Below are 14,384 nucleotides of genomic sequence, written 5' to 3'. Positions count from 1 at the left end.
CTCGGACCCCCCACGGCAGCCGGCGGCGGCGGCCGCGGAGCCCGAGGAGGGGAGGCCGCCCGCAACGGGCTGGGGCGGCGGGCGCACGGGTCGCCTCCCGGCCGCTCCCCCGGGCGGAGCGACATGGCGGTGGTCCCCCGGCCCCGCCGCGACCCCCGGCCGCCGCGGCGGGCCCTCGAGTCGCCGCCGCCCACTGCCACCCCCGCCTCGCTGGCCCGCCCGCCCTCCTGGGACCCGGCCCGCTCCTCCCCTCGCGGCTGCTCACCGCGCTGAGGCGGATCCCGCTGGGTGGCTGCGCCGCCATCTTGAGTGAGCTACAAAGCCAGGACCGGCTTCGGCCGCAACCCGACTGGGAGGCTGCGAGTCCGCCGGGGGTTCGGCGCCCCGCCCACTTCCGGGGTGGGCCGGCTCTCGGAGGCCCCGCCCTCTCACTTCCGCCCCGGGCGGCGCCTGAGGATTGTAGGCCAAGAGGCCTGCCCGACTGGATCTGACCTGCTGGGCACGCAGGAGCCTCAGGCGTGGGGCGCATGCGTGGGGCGGGCTGGCACGAACTCCTTCCTCCTCGCCTCGAGTAGCTGGACCTTGAGAAGGAAGACTGTCGCCAAGAACGACGTGAAGCTGGACAAACTCGGATGCGAATCGCACTGCAAAGTGTAATTCGTGGCCGCTCGTAGTGATGTTATTGAGACCTTACAAGACAAGACAAAGAAAGTAATTGCTTTTTGGATTTGCCTGAAAATGATCAGCTTTTATTCTGGTAGTCATAGTGCACGGACACATTAATTCGAAGTGTATCCAGCGGGTATTGCACTGAATAGGATGTAGAAACGGGTCAACCAAAGGCTGCCAAATAGTACAAGTAAAGACAGGGTTGAAAGGTTTGCAAGAGGATCAGCTGCAGTCTTATCAAAGTCATATACTGTATTTGTAAAAGTTCAATAATGCAGAAGTATGCGTTTTACCCAGTTCCTCTTCTGCAGATAAACAATTTAGTGTTCTTTATTCCAGAACCCCTTCTACTAAACACGGCAGCATGGGTCCTTCTCCTTTCCAACCCTTCGGCTTGTGTTTTCTCTTCATATTTCAAGCGGAGGCTTGTTAATACCTAAATACTTTTAAATAAGTAAGGGATTTTTAAAACGAACAAACAAAAAACTGTTATTATGTTATTTGTTATCCACCTTTGGGTAAATGATACAAATCATCTAAAAGTGCTAGTTGGTATCTGCGCTAATTCCGGGCTGTTTCAAGTCTTTCATCACTGTTTATAAAGAGGCTACTTGGGGTCTTGGCAAGGTAAAGGTGCCAGGAGACATAGGTGAGCAAAACAGGAGTCTGTTCTTGCAGAGCTTCTGGGTGTGGAGGCAGCTAAGCGTGATGGCTGCTTAGTGAGCTGTGCAGTAAATCTAGTGAGTGTTAGCAGCCCATTGCTTAAAGTAGGGGTTTGAGCCAGGACTTCATAAGTAGCTCAGGCTGAGCAAACTCTCAAGCTCACTCCATATATCCTAGTCTATAACCTCCCTTGTGGATGTGTTCAGAGATTTGTTTCAATGGTGATTCTAAATCTTGTCAAGTTGATAGTATCAACAAGCAAGTCAGCCTTAATTACCTGTTTCATCTGCTTCTAGTTGTCTTCAGGGGGGAAAAATCCTTAGGATAGGACAAGTGTTTGTTCATCAGAGAAGAGGAAGCCCCACAGATGCAACTGAGGAAAGTCTGTTTCACCTACGTTTTCTCCAGAGCCACATAATTTTTGTTGCTGTTATTTTTCTTTTTCACAGTCTCCTGTAGCCCACACTGGTCTTAAACTTGCTTTGTAGTTAAGGATGACCTTGAACTCCTGATCCTTCTGTCTCTACCTACTAAATCCTGGGATAATAGGTTTGAACTACCACCACACTTTCCTAAGTATTTTGTTTGTTCATTGTGGTTATATATATATCACCGTTTAGAACTCATATTAGAGGCACTCAGTGTGTTCCCACAGTTGAACAGTCACTACCTGTTGTTTTAAAGAAAGAAAATCCCAAATCATTTGATTTTACCAATGAAGATTCAAGAGCCAGATGCTGGGGTGAAGACCTGTTAGCTCAGAGAGGCGGAGAAAGCACCCAGATGACCTTCCTACTCAGCTCACATGCCAGAAGGAAAAAATCCAAAAACCAAAAGTCCAAGCCCAAAAGCTTGTTAGCTCAGCTGAAAGCTGTTTCTTCTCTACACTGAGAAAGAAAAAGCCAAACACCCTTTTTTCTTCTCCATGCTGTCTTATATCCCCTTTATCTCAAAGTTTCTCCTTTCTGTTAATCCCTGTCATCTGGTTACTTGCTCTGTTTCTTGACCTATGGTTGACTTCAGTTAATCCTGTGTACAGAAAGCTCTTGGGTTAAAGGTGTGTGCTAGGGCTGAACCACACCACACAAGAAATGAGTTTTTACAATTCACAATCTTGAAAGAGAAAGAGCAGAACTAACTCCATCTTGTTTTTCAGATACCATTTTGGATGACCCAAGTTCCCCCACCAAAAACTTGGCAAGGCAAAAATCCTGGGAGGAACTTGGCAAGAGCAGATAGGCCCACAGGAGGAACTTGGCAAGAATACTTGGCCCTACACCTGGAGCCAACCAATGAAATAAAAGTACACACAAAGTTCTGGGTCTTGCCCAGGTCAAGATGTTCCTTTTCAATAGTCTGTTTCCCCCTTGCGGTTTGGCCAGTCAGCCTGAACTGATCAGTTTAGAGTCAAATTCCTCAATCTACCCCCTCCTCTCTTACCTAATCCTGTAACACCAAGGCTTGGAATTACTGGCTTGTGGTTTTTCCCTTTAAAAATTCTGTCCTCCTGAGGCACTGGGCCACTCTTTCTGCATCAGGGACAATTGACAGCCCAAGTTTGAGATTGAATAAAGACCCTTGTGTGTTTGCATCAGACTCATGTTCCTGGTGGTCTCTTGGGGGGTCTCACGATCTGGGCATAACAATCTCAGGGTTCAAAATGGGATCAAATATCCTGCAACAACTACCCCCATTCACCTCCGGGCCATTCTCATTCCCCATAGTCAAGCTCAGTACATGTTAAAGAGCAGCTCTAAAAGAGCTTCCAACCTCTGACAACTACCATTCTACTCTGGGTGAATTTGAGATTTCTATGACACCCTGTTTAAGCAAAATCACAGAATATTTGGTGACTATTTTTTCAAATTTACTGTAATGACTTCATATCAGGACATGTCTCAGAAATCAATTCTTTTTTGTTGCTAATTTTTTGTGAGATTGTATTTATTTTCATTTTATAGAAATGAGTGTTTGGACTGAATGCATGTCTGTGTGTCACATGTGCCTGCAGAGTCCAGAAAAGCACATTAGATGCCCTGGATCTGGAGTTACAGATGTTTGGTAAGCTGCTACATTGGGGCTGGGAACCAAAGTTGGTCTTCTGGAAGAACAGCCATGGCTCTTAACCATTGAGCATCTCTCTATTCATGAATTCTATTAATTTGAAAACTGTAGTATTCTTGCACTGATGAAGAATTGGTGGGCTCTGCCTGTCCCATGACCCATTGTAATCTTCTTTCTTGAGGAGCTAGGAAGGGGCATCTACTCAGTCCAGAAAGGCAGCTTGTGATGAACCAAACAAAAGAGACTGAAAGGAGCTGTATCAGGTGAACAACGGAGGGCTGGACAGATGACTCAACAGTTAAGAGTGCTTGCTGTCCTTGCCCTTGTTTTCAGTCATTACTGTCTACATGGCAGCTCACAACTGTAACTTCAGTCCAGGAGATCCAACACATTTTTCTGGCCTCCTGAGGTACCAGACATTCACAGGATGCAAATATATACATGCAGACAAACCCTCATACATATAAACAAAAATGCATGTTTTTAAAATTACAAAAGTAAAGAGGGGATTGTAGGCAGAGACAGACTGAATACCTTCCCTACCTGGTCTTCATGAAACAGAACATCAGGGAGGTAGATGCTATGTAAATGTGCCGTATACAGTTGTAGGTCTTCTAGCCCAAAGACTGCTTCTTTCTCTCAATAGGTGTCTTAGTTAGGGTTTTATTGCTATGAGTAGACGCCATGTCCACGGCAACTCTTATAAGGGAAAACATTTAATTAGGACTGGCTTACAGTCAGAGGTTTAGTTCATCATTGTCATGGAAGGAAGCATGGAAGCTTGCAGGCAGACATGGTGCTAGAGATGTAGCTGCAGTCAACAGGAAGAGAGTGAGACACTGGGCCTGGCTTGAGCATCTGAGACCTCAGAGCCCACCCCTCAGTGACACACTTCCTCCAGCAGAGCCATATTTCCTCCAGCAAGGCCAAACATTTTAGTAGTGCCACTCCTTAATGGCAAATGTAGGTAAATTTCCTTCAGACCACCATAATAGTCTACCCCTATTCGTGGGAGTGCTTTCCTTTCTTAATAAACAGACCCTCAAAACATTCTCATCCTTTCTTTGAAGTCTCACCCATTTCTGCCATACATTGCTGGATGTACTATTATGCCCAGTTCACGAACCCCAAAAGACCAGGAATAAATAGACTGTAAATACATGAGGTTTTTTAAATTATATACATGCTTAAACATGAGACACAAACCTACTATGGAAACAGGAGAGGAATGCGGCCCCGAGGTCTAGGGGTACGGTATTTTTAAAGGAAAAAAAAAAAAAAAACACAAGCAGAGACTTACATGCTTTGGTATTACACGACTGGGTAAGGGAAATTGACTTTTGAAACTATTGGTCTACTTTAGGTGCCAAGACTACAAACAGTTCTGGCCTGACCATATGGGCCAGTTTCCTAGCAACTGTATAATTAGTGGGTGGGAAAGAATGCAGTAAGGCTAGTTCTTCCCCTCAGTGCATTACTAGACATATCTCCATTTGGCTGGCCTTGGTTCAGGCTTGTGCTCTAAACTTTAAAATAATATCCATTGATTTGTAATCCTTTAGTCTCTTAGTACCTACTTCTTTGGTCCCGAATCAAAAGGCAACTGGTACAGTAAGATGGTTCAGTGGGTAAAAGTGCTAACCACCAAACCTGACAACCTGCGCTGTGTCCCAGGACCCACGTGGTAGATGGAAAGGACTTGTGGTGGTTTGAATGACAGTTGTCCCCTTAGGTTTGTATAATTGAATGTTTGACTTCCAATTGGTGGAACTGTTCGGGAAGGATTAGGAGGTGTGGCCTTGTTGGAGGAGGCCTGTGGGGGGAGCTTCTGTAAGCACGGATCCTGCATGTTCAGTGCATAGTCCTCATTTTGTGTGTTACATAAGCTCATGGATGTTTGGGTTGGCCATTAAATGAGCCTGCCATGAATGAATGTGGGTGTACAAATGTCCTTGAGGACCCATTTCTCTTTTTTTAAAGATCATATCTCACTATGTAGCCAAGGCTAGCTTTCAAATCTCAGTCCTTGCCTCAGCTTCCTGGGTACTTCAGTTAGAGGTGTGTGCCGATTTGCTTGGCCTTCAGCTCTTTGAGGAAAAAAATGTTAAGTGCTATGCTGTTTGTGTAGCCTATTCCTTTGCACCACTCTTCCTATATGCATGCTGTTGTTGGGTCAGTGAGACTCTGGGAAGGAAATCCTGCTGTAGGAAGATCAGCAGCCAAGCAAGGTTCAGTCACACTGGCTTCTTCCTCACTTCAACAGAGCCCTTGCTTCCCCAGGGAATTGCTCTGAAAACCAGTGTTTCCTCTTGTGTGGTCTAGGAAGGCCTGCAGATTAGCGCCCTCCAGGAAGATGTCCTAGGTTTAGGAGGAAGAAATGAGTTACTCTTCGGAAGACCTTACTGAGAGGTCGGCGAAGCAGGTCAGAGGGACATGTGATCCAACGATAGTACAGGCCTTATTTGGGAAAAGGCTGCAGAGGAGATGCCTAGTCCAAGAAACAGAGCCTGTCATCCGCCAAACACACTGCTGCTGCAGAGCAGGAAAGAAGAAAGGGGAGTGGAAATTTTCCCTTTTTGTCCCGTGGTTAGCTTGGCTAGGGGTAGCTAGCAGGTCATTCCTGGGGGTCCAAAGGACAAGAATCTAGAAAAGCATCAGTTCTGGTAACTCAGTTAGCTCAGCTACAGGACCTGCCATCGTTTAACTCAGTGGAGGAGCTTTACAGAACAGGACAGGAGGAGGCAGTGCAGGGGCTCCTCCATCTTGGATTCTTGCGCAGGCCACCTCGGGTTTAACCAGAATTTCATCTCCTTGATGGAGAACCCTGTGGAAAATTACCCAACTCTATTCTAGGAACCCAAGGTCAAGATGCCCCAGCTAACTTTTCCTAGCTTCCCTCAAATTGTTTGGTTATGTAAGAACCCCTCCCCTCCCCCACCCCCCACCCCCGTAGCTGTCAATCGAGATGCCAGGAAGTGGTTTCTGCCTTCAAAGCCCCTGTGCTCTGGACACTCCGCTATGCTTAGGATACCTGGGTGCCTGAATGTAGTCCCAGCCTGCCTGAATACATAGAGTTTCAATTGGCTATAAACGCTGTCTGAGTGGTCATTGCTGGTGTGCTCCCTGAAACGATGGTGTGCAACAGATATTATATGAGAGAGATTTACTGGATGGAGATGAAGAGAGAGAGAAGGAGAGAGTGAGACATGACAGGGGGAGGGAAGGGGTGGGAGAGAGGAAGAGAGCATAAGAGCAAGAAGGAAAGAGAGAGAGAAAGTGGCAGGTCGGTCCCTCTATGGAGCACCTGAACCATGCCTGCCAGGTGTGACTACCTGGCCTGGGACACATGATGACATCATAGGTTGCTAGGCAACCCGGAAGCAGGCTGCCTAAATACTAACAAAAATGGTGTGGCCATGGCTGACATTAGGAAAGCTATATCAAACCATGGGCCACCATGATGAGGCCCTGAAGAAAGGAACAGTCCCTTCGGTTGGTTCCAAAACATAAAGAAAAGTTATTTCTCTTACGTGTGTGTGTGTGTGTGTTTGTGTGTGTGTGTGTGTGAGAGAGAGAGAGAGAGAGAGAGAGAGAGCGAGCGAGCGCTAGCCTTTGTGCCTGAAGGTCACAGCCTTTTGCTTAACAAGTTTCTGTACTAAGGGGAAGTGCAGCCTAATTCCTTGAGGCCAGCGGGAGGTTCCCTTAAAGTGACAGGCAGAGGGTCTGTAAACCTGACAGACACTTTGTGCAACTCAAGCCTCCTGAAGAAGATGGACACTGTGCATTCTTGGGCACACACAAACGCAACAACCACAGCTAGGCAGAGCTGCCTCGCTGAATTCTTAATTCAGTCTTTCGATTAGGAACCCTGGCTCTTCAACTGTCCTGAAACCTTTCTAAATGTTTTAAAAAGTTAGTTAAATGTATTGTTGTGTGTATGGGCCATTTGTGAATTCTGACGTGTGCCAAACCCACACGTGGAGGCCAGAGGAGGACAGCCCTCAGGACTTGGTCCTCACCTTCCACGTTGGAAGCTTCTTATCAGGCTTGTGTGCCAGGCACTGCCCACTGACCATCGGTCTGGCCCCTGACTGAGCACGTCTAGAAGCGGTTGTTTTCACTCAATTCCACAGATGGCTGACAGGCTGGTTGAAGTCATGGGATAGCATGTTAGTCATGGTCCTCTGGAGGGCCAGAACTGAGAGGGCCAATCTGTATCTCCAAAAGGGAGATTCAGTAGAGAGGCCTACAGTCTGTGGCCCAGGCAGCAAACGGCTTCACCAGTGACATGAGAAATTGAATTGAGCTGAATTTATAGAAAAAAAAGGGGGGGGACAGGTTTATTGGGGGGCATCTCTCAGGCAGGATCACCATCTCACGGGAGGAGGTCACTGAAGCTGAAAGGCTGGACTCAGGTAGGGGCTTCTTCAAGGGGAATGGGGGCGTTGTGATAGAGGGTGAGGAACTGGGGTTATAGCCTTATGTGGGGGGTTCAGGGCCCTGTAGGTGGGTCGTGGGTCCAGTGGTCACTTTGGAATCAGGAAGTAGGAGCTGGCTTTGTTCAGTGTTTCCTGTGGGCTTTTGAAAGTGTGGGCTCCTGGTCAGAAGAGAAAGGTAAGAAGGGTAGGGACTCTTGGTCCTAACATATCCTGGACATGTCCTCCAATGTCCTGGACATCATTGTTGCAGAATCTTCACAGAACTGTATCTGGCAGAAATCTGGAGTGATGGCGCCTAAGCTTTGAAGTAGCCTTTTTATCAGCAGTTGTTACTTGAGAGTCTATCGGGTATTCCTTCCAGGTTTCTCTTGGAGCCTTGTAGACAAGGCTTGGCAAATCAGGAAGTCTCCCACTGAGAATTGCTTAGGTGATAGCCCTACATCAGATAAGAAGCCTTGGAATTCGGAAATTAGCTTGCTCAAGTGTCTTTTTGTGTAACAATAAGAAGAGCTTGTAAGAAACTGCCCTGAGGCTGATTGCCCTGCTCCTGAGAAGCCTGCGTTCATCTTTCTTTCCATTGTGGCTCCCTTTCTTCCATCAACCAACACTAGTCCAGTGAAACCTCGAAAGCAACACACCTCCTGAGGAAGAGGGCAAGAATTCTGTAGCTGTTCCATCCCTGAGGCTAGATGTTTAGCTGATTGCAGTCCACGAAGGAATCACAAAGACTAGGTTCTACCACCCTTGAAGGTGTTAGGGCTCTACCGGCTGCAGGGCGTGGCTGGCATACCTGCCCTACCTTGGTGTGTGTGTGTGGGGGGGCTTCCTCTCTCCCGGAGGCCCTCTACTAAATAATCCAGACATTTTGGTTCCACTGGCCCTCCCCCCCTTTTTTTCTTTTCCCCCTTCCTGCTCCCTCACCTTCCTCCCTCACCAAGTATGTGCTTTCCTTCTCAAGCTGCTCCAGTAAACGTGCATTTATATAACATAGCTTTGTCTCGACACTAGCTTAGTTCCATTTTATTTAATCAGAAGGAGTGCCTCAGCAGCAGGATAGATGAACCTGCCAGCGAGAGTGAGGGCAAGCGGGCAAACAGCAAACGCTTGCGTATTTTCATGTTGCTGCCACCAGAAAGTGTGGCCTAGATTTAGGGTCAGTCTTCCCACTTCCAATGACGTAATCATGAAAAACCTCACAGGTGTGCCCAGCTGCTTGGCTTTTATTGATTCCAGAGGTGGCCAAGCTGACAACAGTAGCCACTGCAGATAGCATGAGGTCTGCATTATTTACCAGCATTTGAGCATGATTAAACATATAACACGAATACCTTGATGAGAGCAAGTAGACCCTGGCTAGCCCATGCTCCTGTCCTATTCACACTGGCAGAGCCACAGCATGTTTTACAAGAACCTGCCTGCCCTTGACCTTGTGGAGAGGACCCAGGGTACTTTACAATCTGAATCCTAAGAGCACATTTGTATCTGGCTGTGTTACAAGGTAAGGCCACCAGAGAACACGCACTGTTGGTCTCATTTACACAGTTTTTTTTACAGTTTTAGGACTGGAGGTGGGGCTTACTGTTTGATTTCAATCCTGATGGGAACTTGGGGGGCAGGCCAGCATGCTGCCCTGTCTGGTTGAGCATGGTTAAGGAATCAATTCCCTCTTCTAGCATCCTGAGCACCGAAAGCCTGGCTTCTGCTGATCCTGGGCCTTTGTCCCCAGGGTTATTAAACGACTTCCTGGGGAAACTAAAGTTACAGGCTTGACACCTTAGGGGCTCATATTCTCAGGGTACCAAGACGGTCAGTTTGGACCAGTGAGCTAGATGACCTTAGGTGTTTTTTCTGGGACTATGAAAGGATTCCTGTACTCCCTGTACTGAAGTCTTGGTTTCACAGCCGCCCTGAGCACAGTGGTGTTTGCCTGGCTCCTGGCAGCACAGGGAGCCTTCAATGGGCAGGCGCAGTGCTGCAAAGGTTGGAGCTCAGTCTGGTAAGCCGGCGGCCCCAGACCCATGTTCCTCCCAGGAGTGGACGAACCCCCCACCGCTAGTAGCCTCTGCGTGTAATGTTTTACAGGAATCTGCCTGGAGCTGGGTTTGGGTCTAGGTAGACAGACTAGGTGTGAGCTCCTCCCTCAGTCCTGGTCCTCCTTAATTCCCACACCTCATGCGGCCATTGTGGCTTTCCCACAGGAAGACAAACTAGAACAACTGTTAGCAATCAGGCACCTCCCCGGCCAGCTCCAGGGGCTCGGTGACAACAGGAAACATCATCACCAGCCACCAAGATGGGACACACTTCCCCTGGTCACCATGAGACACATGTCTTCTCCCTGAGCATGTGTGGCATCACCTTATAAAAGGACCCCTCCCCATTTCCCACCACCCTCACCCAAGGCACCAGCTGTGTTCCCTCTGTCTCAGGGTGGGACTTGAAGAACAGTTCATCCACCTAAATCCCAACAACAACCATTATTACAGGCCCCTATCAGCCTGATCTTCAGGTCGGAGGACCTGCTAGTCACCGTGTGTCATTGTCTTCTGCAGCCTCCTTCAGCTAGGTGCGGTGGATCCCTGTGGCGACACTGGTGACATTCACTGCTGTGGGAGTGATGATCCCCAGTGTAGACCTTTCCCTGCTGCCTCCAGACTGTGGGTCAGGCTCCTCTTTACCCAGACAAGGTCTCCGGGCTCTGACACAGAAGGCCATTGTCAGAGTCCTGGCAGAGAGGCAGTCCAAATCTAGAAATCAGCTCTTGGAGGAGTGTCTTGGTGGTCATTGAGGCTGTTTCTGTTTGGATAGGAGAGATTTCCTCCTATCTAGAGAAGGTGTCAACAAAAACTAATAATCACTATGGAGAGTGCAGGGTGGCTAGGAGCAGTTCCTAGTTCAAAGTCAGGCTGTCAGCTTCTTTGGTTAGCAGGGCTACAGGGGCAACTATCCCACAAGCAAGCTGGCCAATGGGCAGAAACAGGACCAAGTCTTTTGGATAGGTTGGCCACTGGCCTCTTGCAGGTTCCGGTGCTTGGGCTTTCCGAGGTAGGAGATAGGACAATCTGGCACTGACCAGGAATTTAAAAGCTTTGCTTCCTGTCTTTATTGTTACTTTGGGCTCCTGGATGCTCAGTGGGACGGAGCCCTGGTCCTTCCAATCCTCACCCAAGTGAAGAACAGGGGACTGTCCTTCGGTATTTTGATTTGGGCATTCATTTTTCCGGTGTTCGTTTTCTCCACAGTAAACACACATAGCTCCTTCTCTAGTCTCTTCCTCTCCGATGTCATGTCTCCAGCTTCCTCTCTAGGAGCTCTTTTTTTGGTCTCTGAGCCCCAATCCTGCTGCATGAGTCAATCTTTTGTTCTGCTCTTCTACAGTGGTGGTTCTCAACCTGTGGGGTCTGGCCCCTGTGGGTAGAAGGACCTTTTCACCTAAGACCATCAGAAAACAAAGATACTCATATTATGATTTATAGCAATAGCACAATTACAGTTATAAAGTAAATTTAAGGTTACCATAAGGCGAGGAGCTGTATTAAAGGGTTACAGCATTAGGAAGGTTGAGAGCCACTGTTCTGTGGAATCACAGTGATTGCAAACCTTTTTGTTGGGGTTCAGACCTGGGAAAAGCAGCAGGGCTGCCTATTTAACACACCAAAGCAGACTGGCCTCCAGTTCTCCCAGCATCCCTCAGTCCCCACCTGTTGTTACAGGGCATGGCTGTGAGAGACCAAAAGATAAATTAGCAGCTATTGTTAATTAAGGCCTGAACTAGGTGGGTGGAGAAGTCCAGTAATGCCCTGAGGGGAAGGACTGCCTCACTGCATTCTTTCCCCACCCACTAGAGATAACAGTTGCTAGGAAACTGACCCATTCCCCCTAGGGAGGGACACCAGGTCATTATGGTCTGGAGACCTTCCTATAGCCAATCAATTAAAAATGTAGCATCTTGACCAATAGATGCTTGCCAGGCAGGAAGCGCCCCTGCCTTGAGCATGCTGGGATGGACCAGAATCTTTAAATCACCCAACTAACCTGGGCACGGCGCACTCAGCTCCCACCGCTTTGGCGGTTGGGCTGTGTAGGCCCAAGCTGCAGCTTGTAATTTACAATAAAAAGACCCTCATGTGTTTTGCAACAGAGTCATTTCCTGTAGATCTTTTGGGGGCTCACGAACTGGGTATAACAGCTGGCATACCTGTCCCTCTGCCCTGAACTTCCCAGCCAAGGGCAGGGCCAGAGGCTCTTCACTATATAATCCAGACTGCTTCTGTCTCTCTCTCTCTTTCTCTGCAGTTCTTTCTCTCTTCCTCTTCCCCTTCCCCTCTATCTCTCTCTGCATGGCGACTTCTCTGGCCTTGTTCCTTGGGACTGGTGAACCCACCCAAGAGCTGCCCCACAATAAACCTGCCTCTGTACTTTAATTTGGCTTAAATTGGCTAATTTTATTGGCACAGCTAACCTATAGCTTGTGAGCAATCTTCAGTTACTGGCACCTAGTCACACTCTGAGACGCCTCTGACTTCGGGAGCTTTCTCTAGTGTCTGAGGCTGCCTGCATAACGGAAGCAGCATTGCCTGCAATGTCTGGGTACACTGGGATGAACAACTGGTAAGCCTTGCAGAGGCACCCAGGGACAGGTGGACAATCTCTGCGGCTCGGTGAGTGTTCTAGCTGCTGCCTTCAATCCTCCTAAAGGGGATTGGAGAAAACTGTCCAGAACCTGCTTGCCTTGGTTGCTGTTGGGGCCCCAGTCAGGGCAGGCAGAAGGGGAAATCTATTCAGGCTGAACTGTCCTCAAGTACTCCAGCACTGTGCCAGAAGGCAGCGGTATTCTGTCTCTTCTCCTCACAGGTGAAGAGGGGGCCAGGAGCTGGTCTCCTGTCCTCCGCTGGTGGGTGGGGAACACATTCTCAAGAAGGCTAATGACGGCCTGAGTTGTTTTTTTTCTTTTTTCAGGGTTGAGTTTTCCAGTTATACAGATCACTGTTTCAAAGCAAGACATAACCCGTGGAAGGTCGAGGGCTCAGGCCTTGGGCTCAGCAGAGGTGCCTCCTGTAAGCAGGAAATGGAGGCTGCCTTTGCCCCAAGGAAATTTCTTCTGGAGCCCCCAGTGCCAGAGAAACTCTGGATGTGTGGAGGGCAGAGGGGGCCTGAGGTAAAGAGACTCTGCACCCCAGAATCTATTTCCCCTGCCCTGTGCACACCCCCCCCCCAAAGGAGGAGGGATACAGTGCCGCCCCTGCTTTCCTGGGAGGAAGCACTCCCAGGGTTGAGGCAAGGGCCAGGGGCTCTGTCCCAGGGAGCAGAGCAAGGACAAGGGCTAAGATGGAAGGGAGGGAGCAGTCAGAGCAGGAACAGGCAACTGGGAGGGGCTGAAGGAGGAGTTTCTGGGTGGTGGAGGGGAGAGGAGACCCAAGGTGGAAGACACTGCGTGCCCCCAGCAGGGTGGAGGACAGTACTTCCCCTGGGGCAGCCGGGGCTACCATGGGGCACACGAGGGGAGTGTCAATCCTCTCCCACAGGGCTGAGGGAACAGGTGGAGGTTTTAGGTTTCTCTGGCCAAGCCAAAAGGATTTGGTCACTAACAAGAGGGCTTTGAGACAGGGAGGTGGGTGTTGCTCGGAGAAAGCCAGGGCTCCGTTTATCTTCCCTGGTCTGCCAGCCCCCCCCAGAAGCGGCTCAGCACCTCAGCGGGGTCTCTCGGAACTGCCCCCCCCCCCCCCCCCCCCCCCCCCCCGTCCCCCGTCCCACTCTAGATGTTTCTGCAGCCAAGGGAACTGACGGAAACACAGAGACACAAAGACAACTAGAGGTGACCACAGACAAAAACCAGGGACTCCAGAGCTATCTCATGCAGATCCCAGGCAGGAATCAGGGCTGCATCCAGCCCTAAGTGTCCTGTGCCCATGGTGTCACAAACAGACTCACTTTCAGAGGGGCGGGTCCGGGAGACTTTTTGCAGTTTCCTGTTTGTGGTGGAGGCATTGGCAACCTCTAGGTCTATAGGAGCAGAGAAGTTCTGGGGCCCTGGAATGTCTCAGGGTGTCCCCCCCCAATACAGGCCAGCGCATCTGAGGCCCCTGGCGTCCTGGTGTGTCCGCCTCTGAACTGCTGCGCCTCCAGTACGTGAAAGGGAACACACACAGACATGCTTAAAGCCCAACAGAAAGTCTGTAACTGCTGGGCAGCGGCTGCACAGGGGACTTGCCCAAATCCTGCAGCCCCCTCTGTGTATTTCCCAAGCACACCCACGTCCCGCTTGACACACTTCAGCCAGAAAGAAGAGTTAGCAAGAAGCAGAACTACAGAAACCAAAAAGTACAATTCGGGGACTTTCCTGATTCCTGAACTAGGACTGGTCTTGGATGGATTAGCTCTTTGTTCCCGTGTTGGCAGGTGTTGGGGTTTTAGGGTCGGAATGGCGCCTCTAACATGGTGTCGTGCTAAGGTCTGTCGGCCCGTTACAATTATGTAGATAAGTGTCCGTGTGCACACTTTGAAAGCTTCTTGGCATTACACCTGGTTAACGGTTTATTCTGAGTTAAT

The 14,384-nt window shown here is 49.4% G+C and overlaps 1 protein-coding gene across 1 annotated transcript in view; it reads right to left on the bottom strand.

Moving 5' to 3' along the window:
* The window catches only part of Morc3 (MORC family CW-type zinc finger 3), a gene marked incomplete in the record, with an annotated part of 39,308 nt that extends 38,916 nt beyond the window's left edge, over positions 1 to 392 (bottom strand). Inside the window, 1 exon segment of the mRNA XM_055614873.1 lies at positions 266 to 392. Coding sequence (XP_055470848.1) covers positions 266 to 304 — 39 coding nt within the window.
* Positions 393 to 14,384: the final 13,992 nt, after the last annotated feature.

This window comes from Psammomys obesus, unplaced genomic scaffold, assembly GCF_907164565.1.
Source record: "Psammomys obesus unplaced genomic scaffold, mPsaObe1.curated_primary_1811, whole genome shotgun sequence".
NCBI classification, from domain to species: Eukaryota; Metazoa; Chordata; class Mammalia; order Rodentia; family Muridae; genus Psammomys; species Psammomys obesus.
This window is presented reverse-complemented; position numbering and strand designations above follow the sequence as displayed.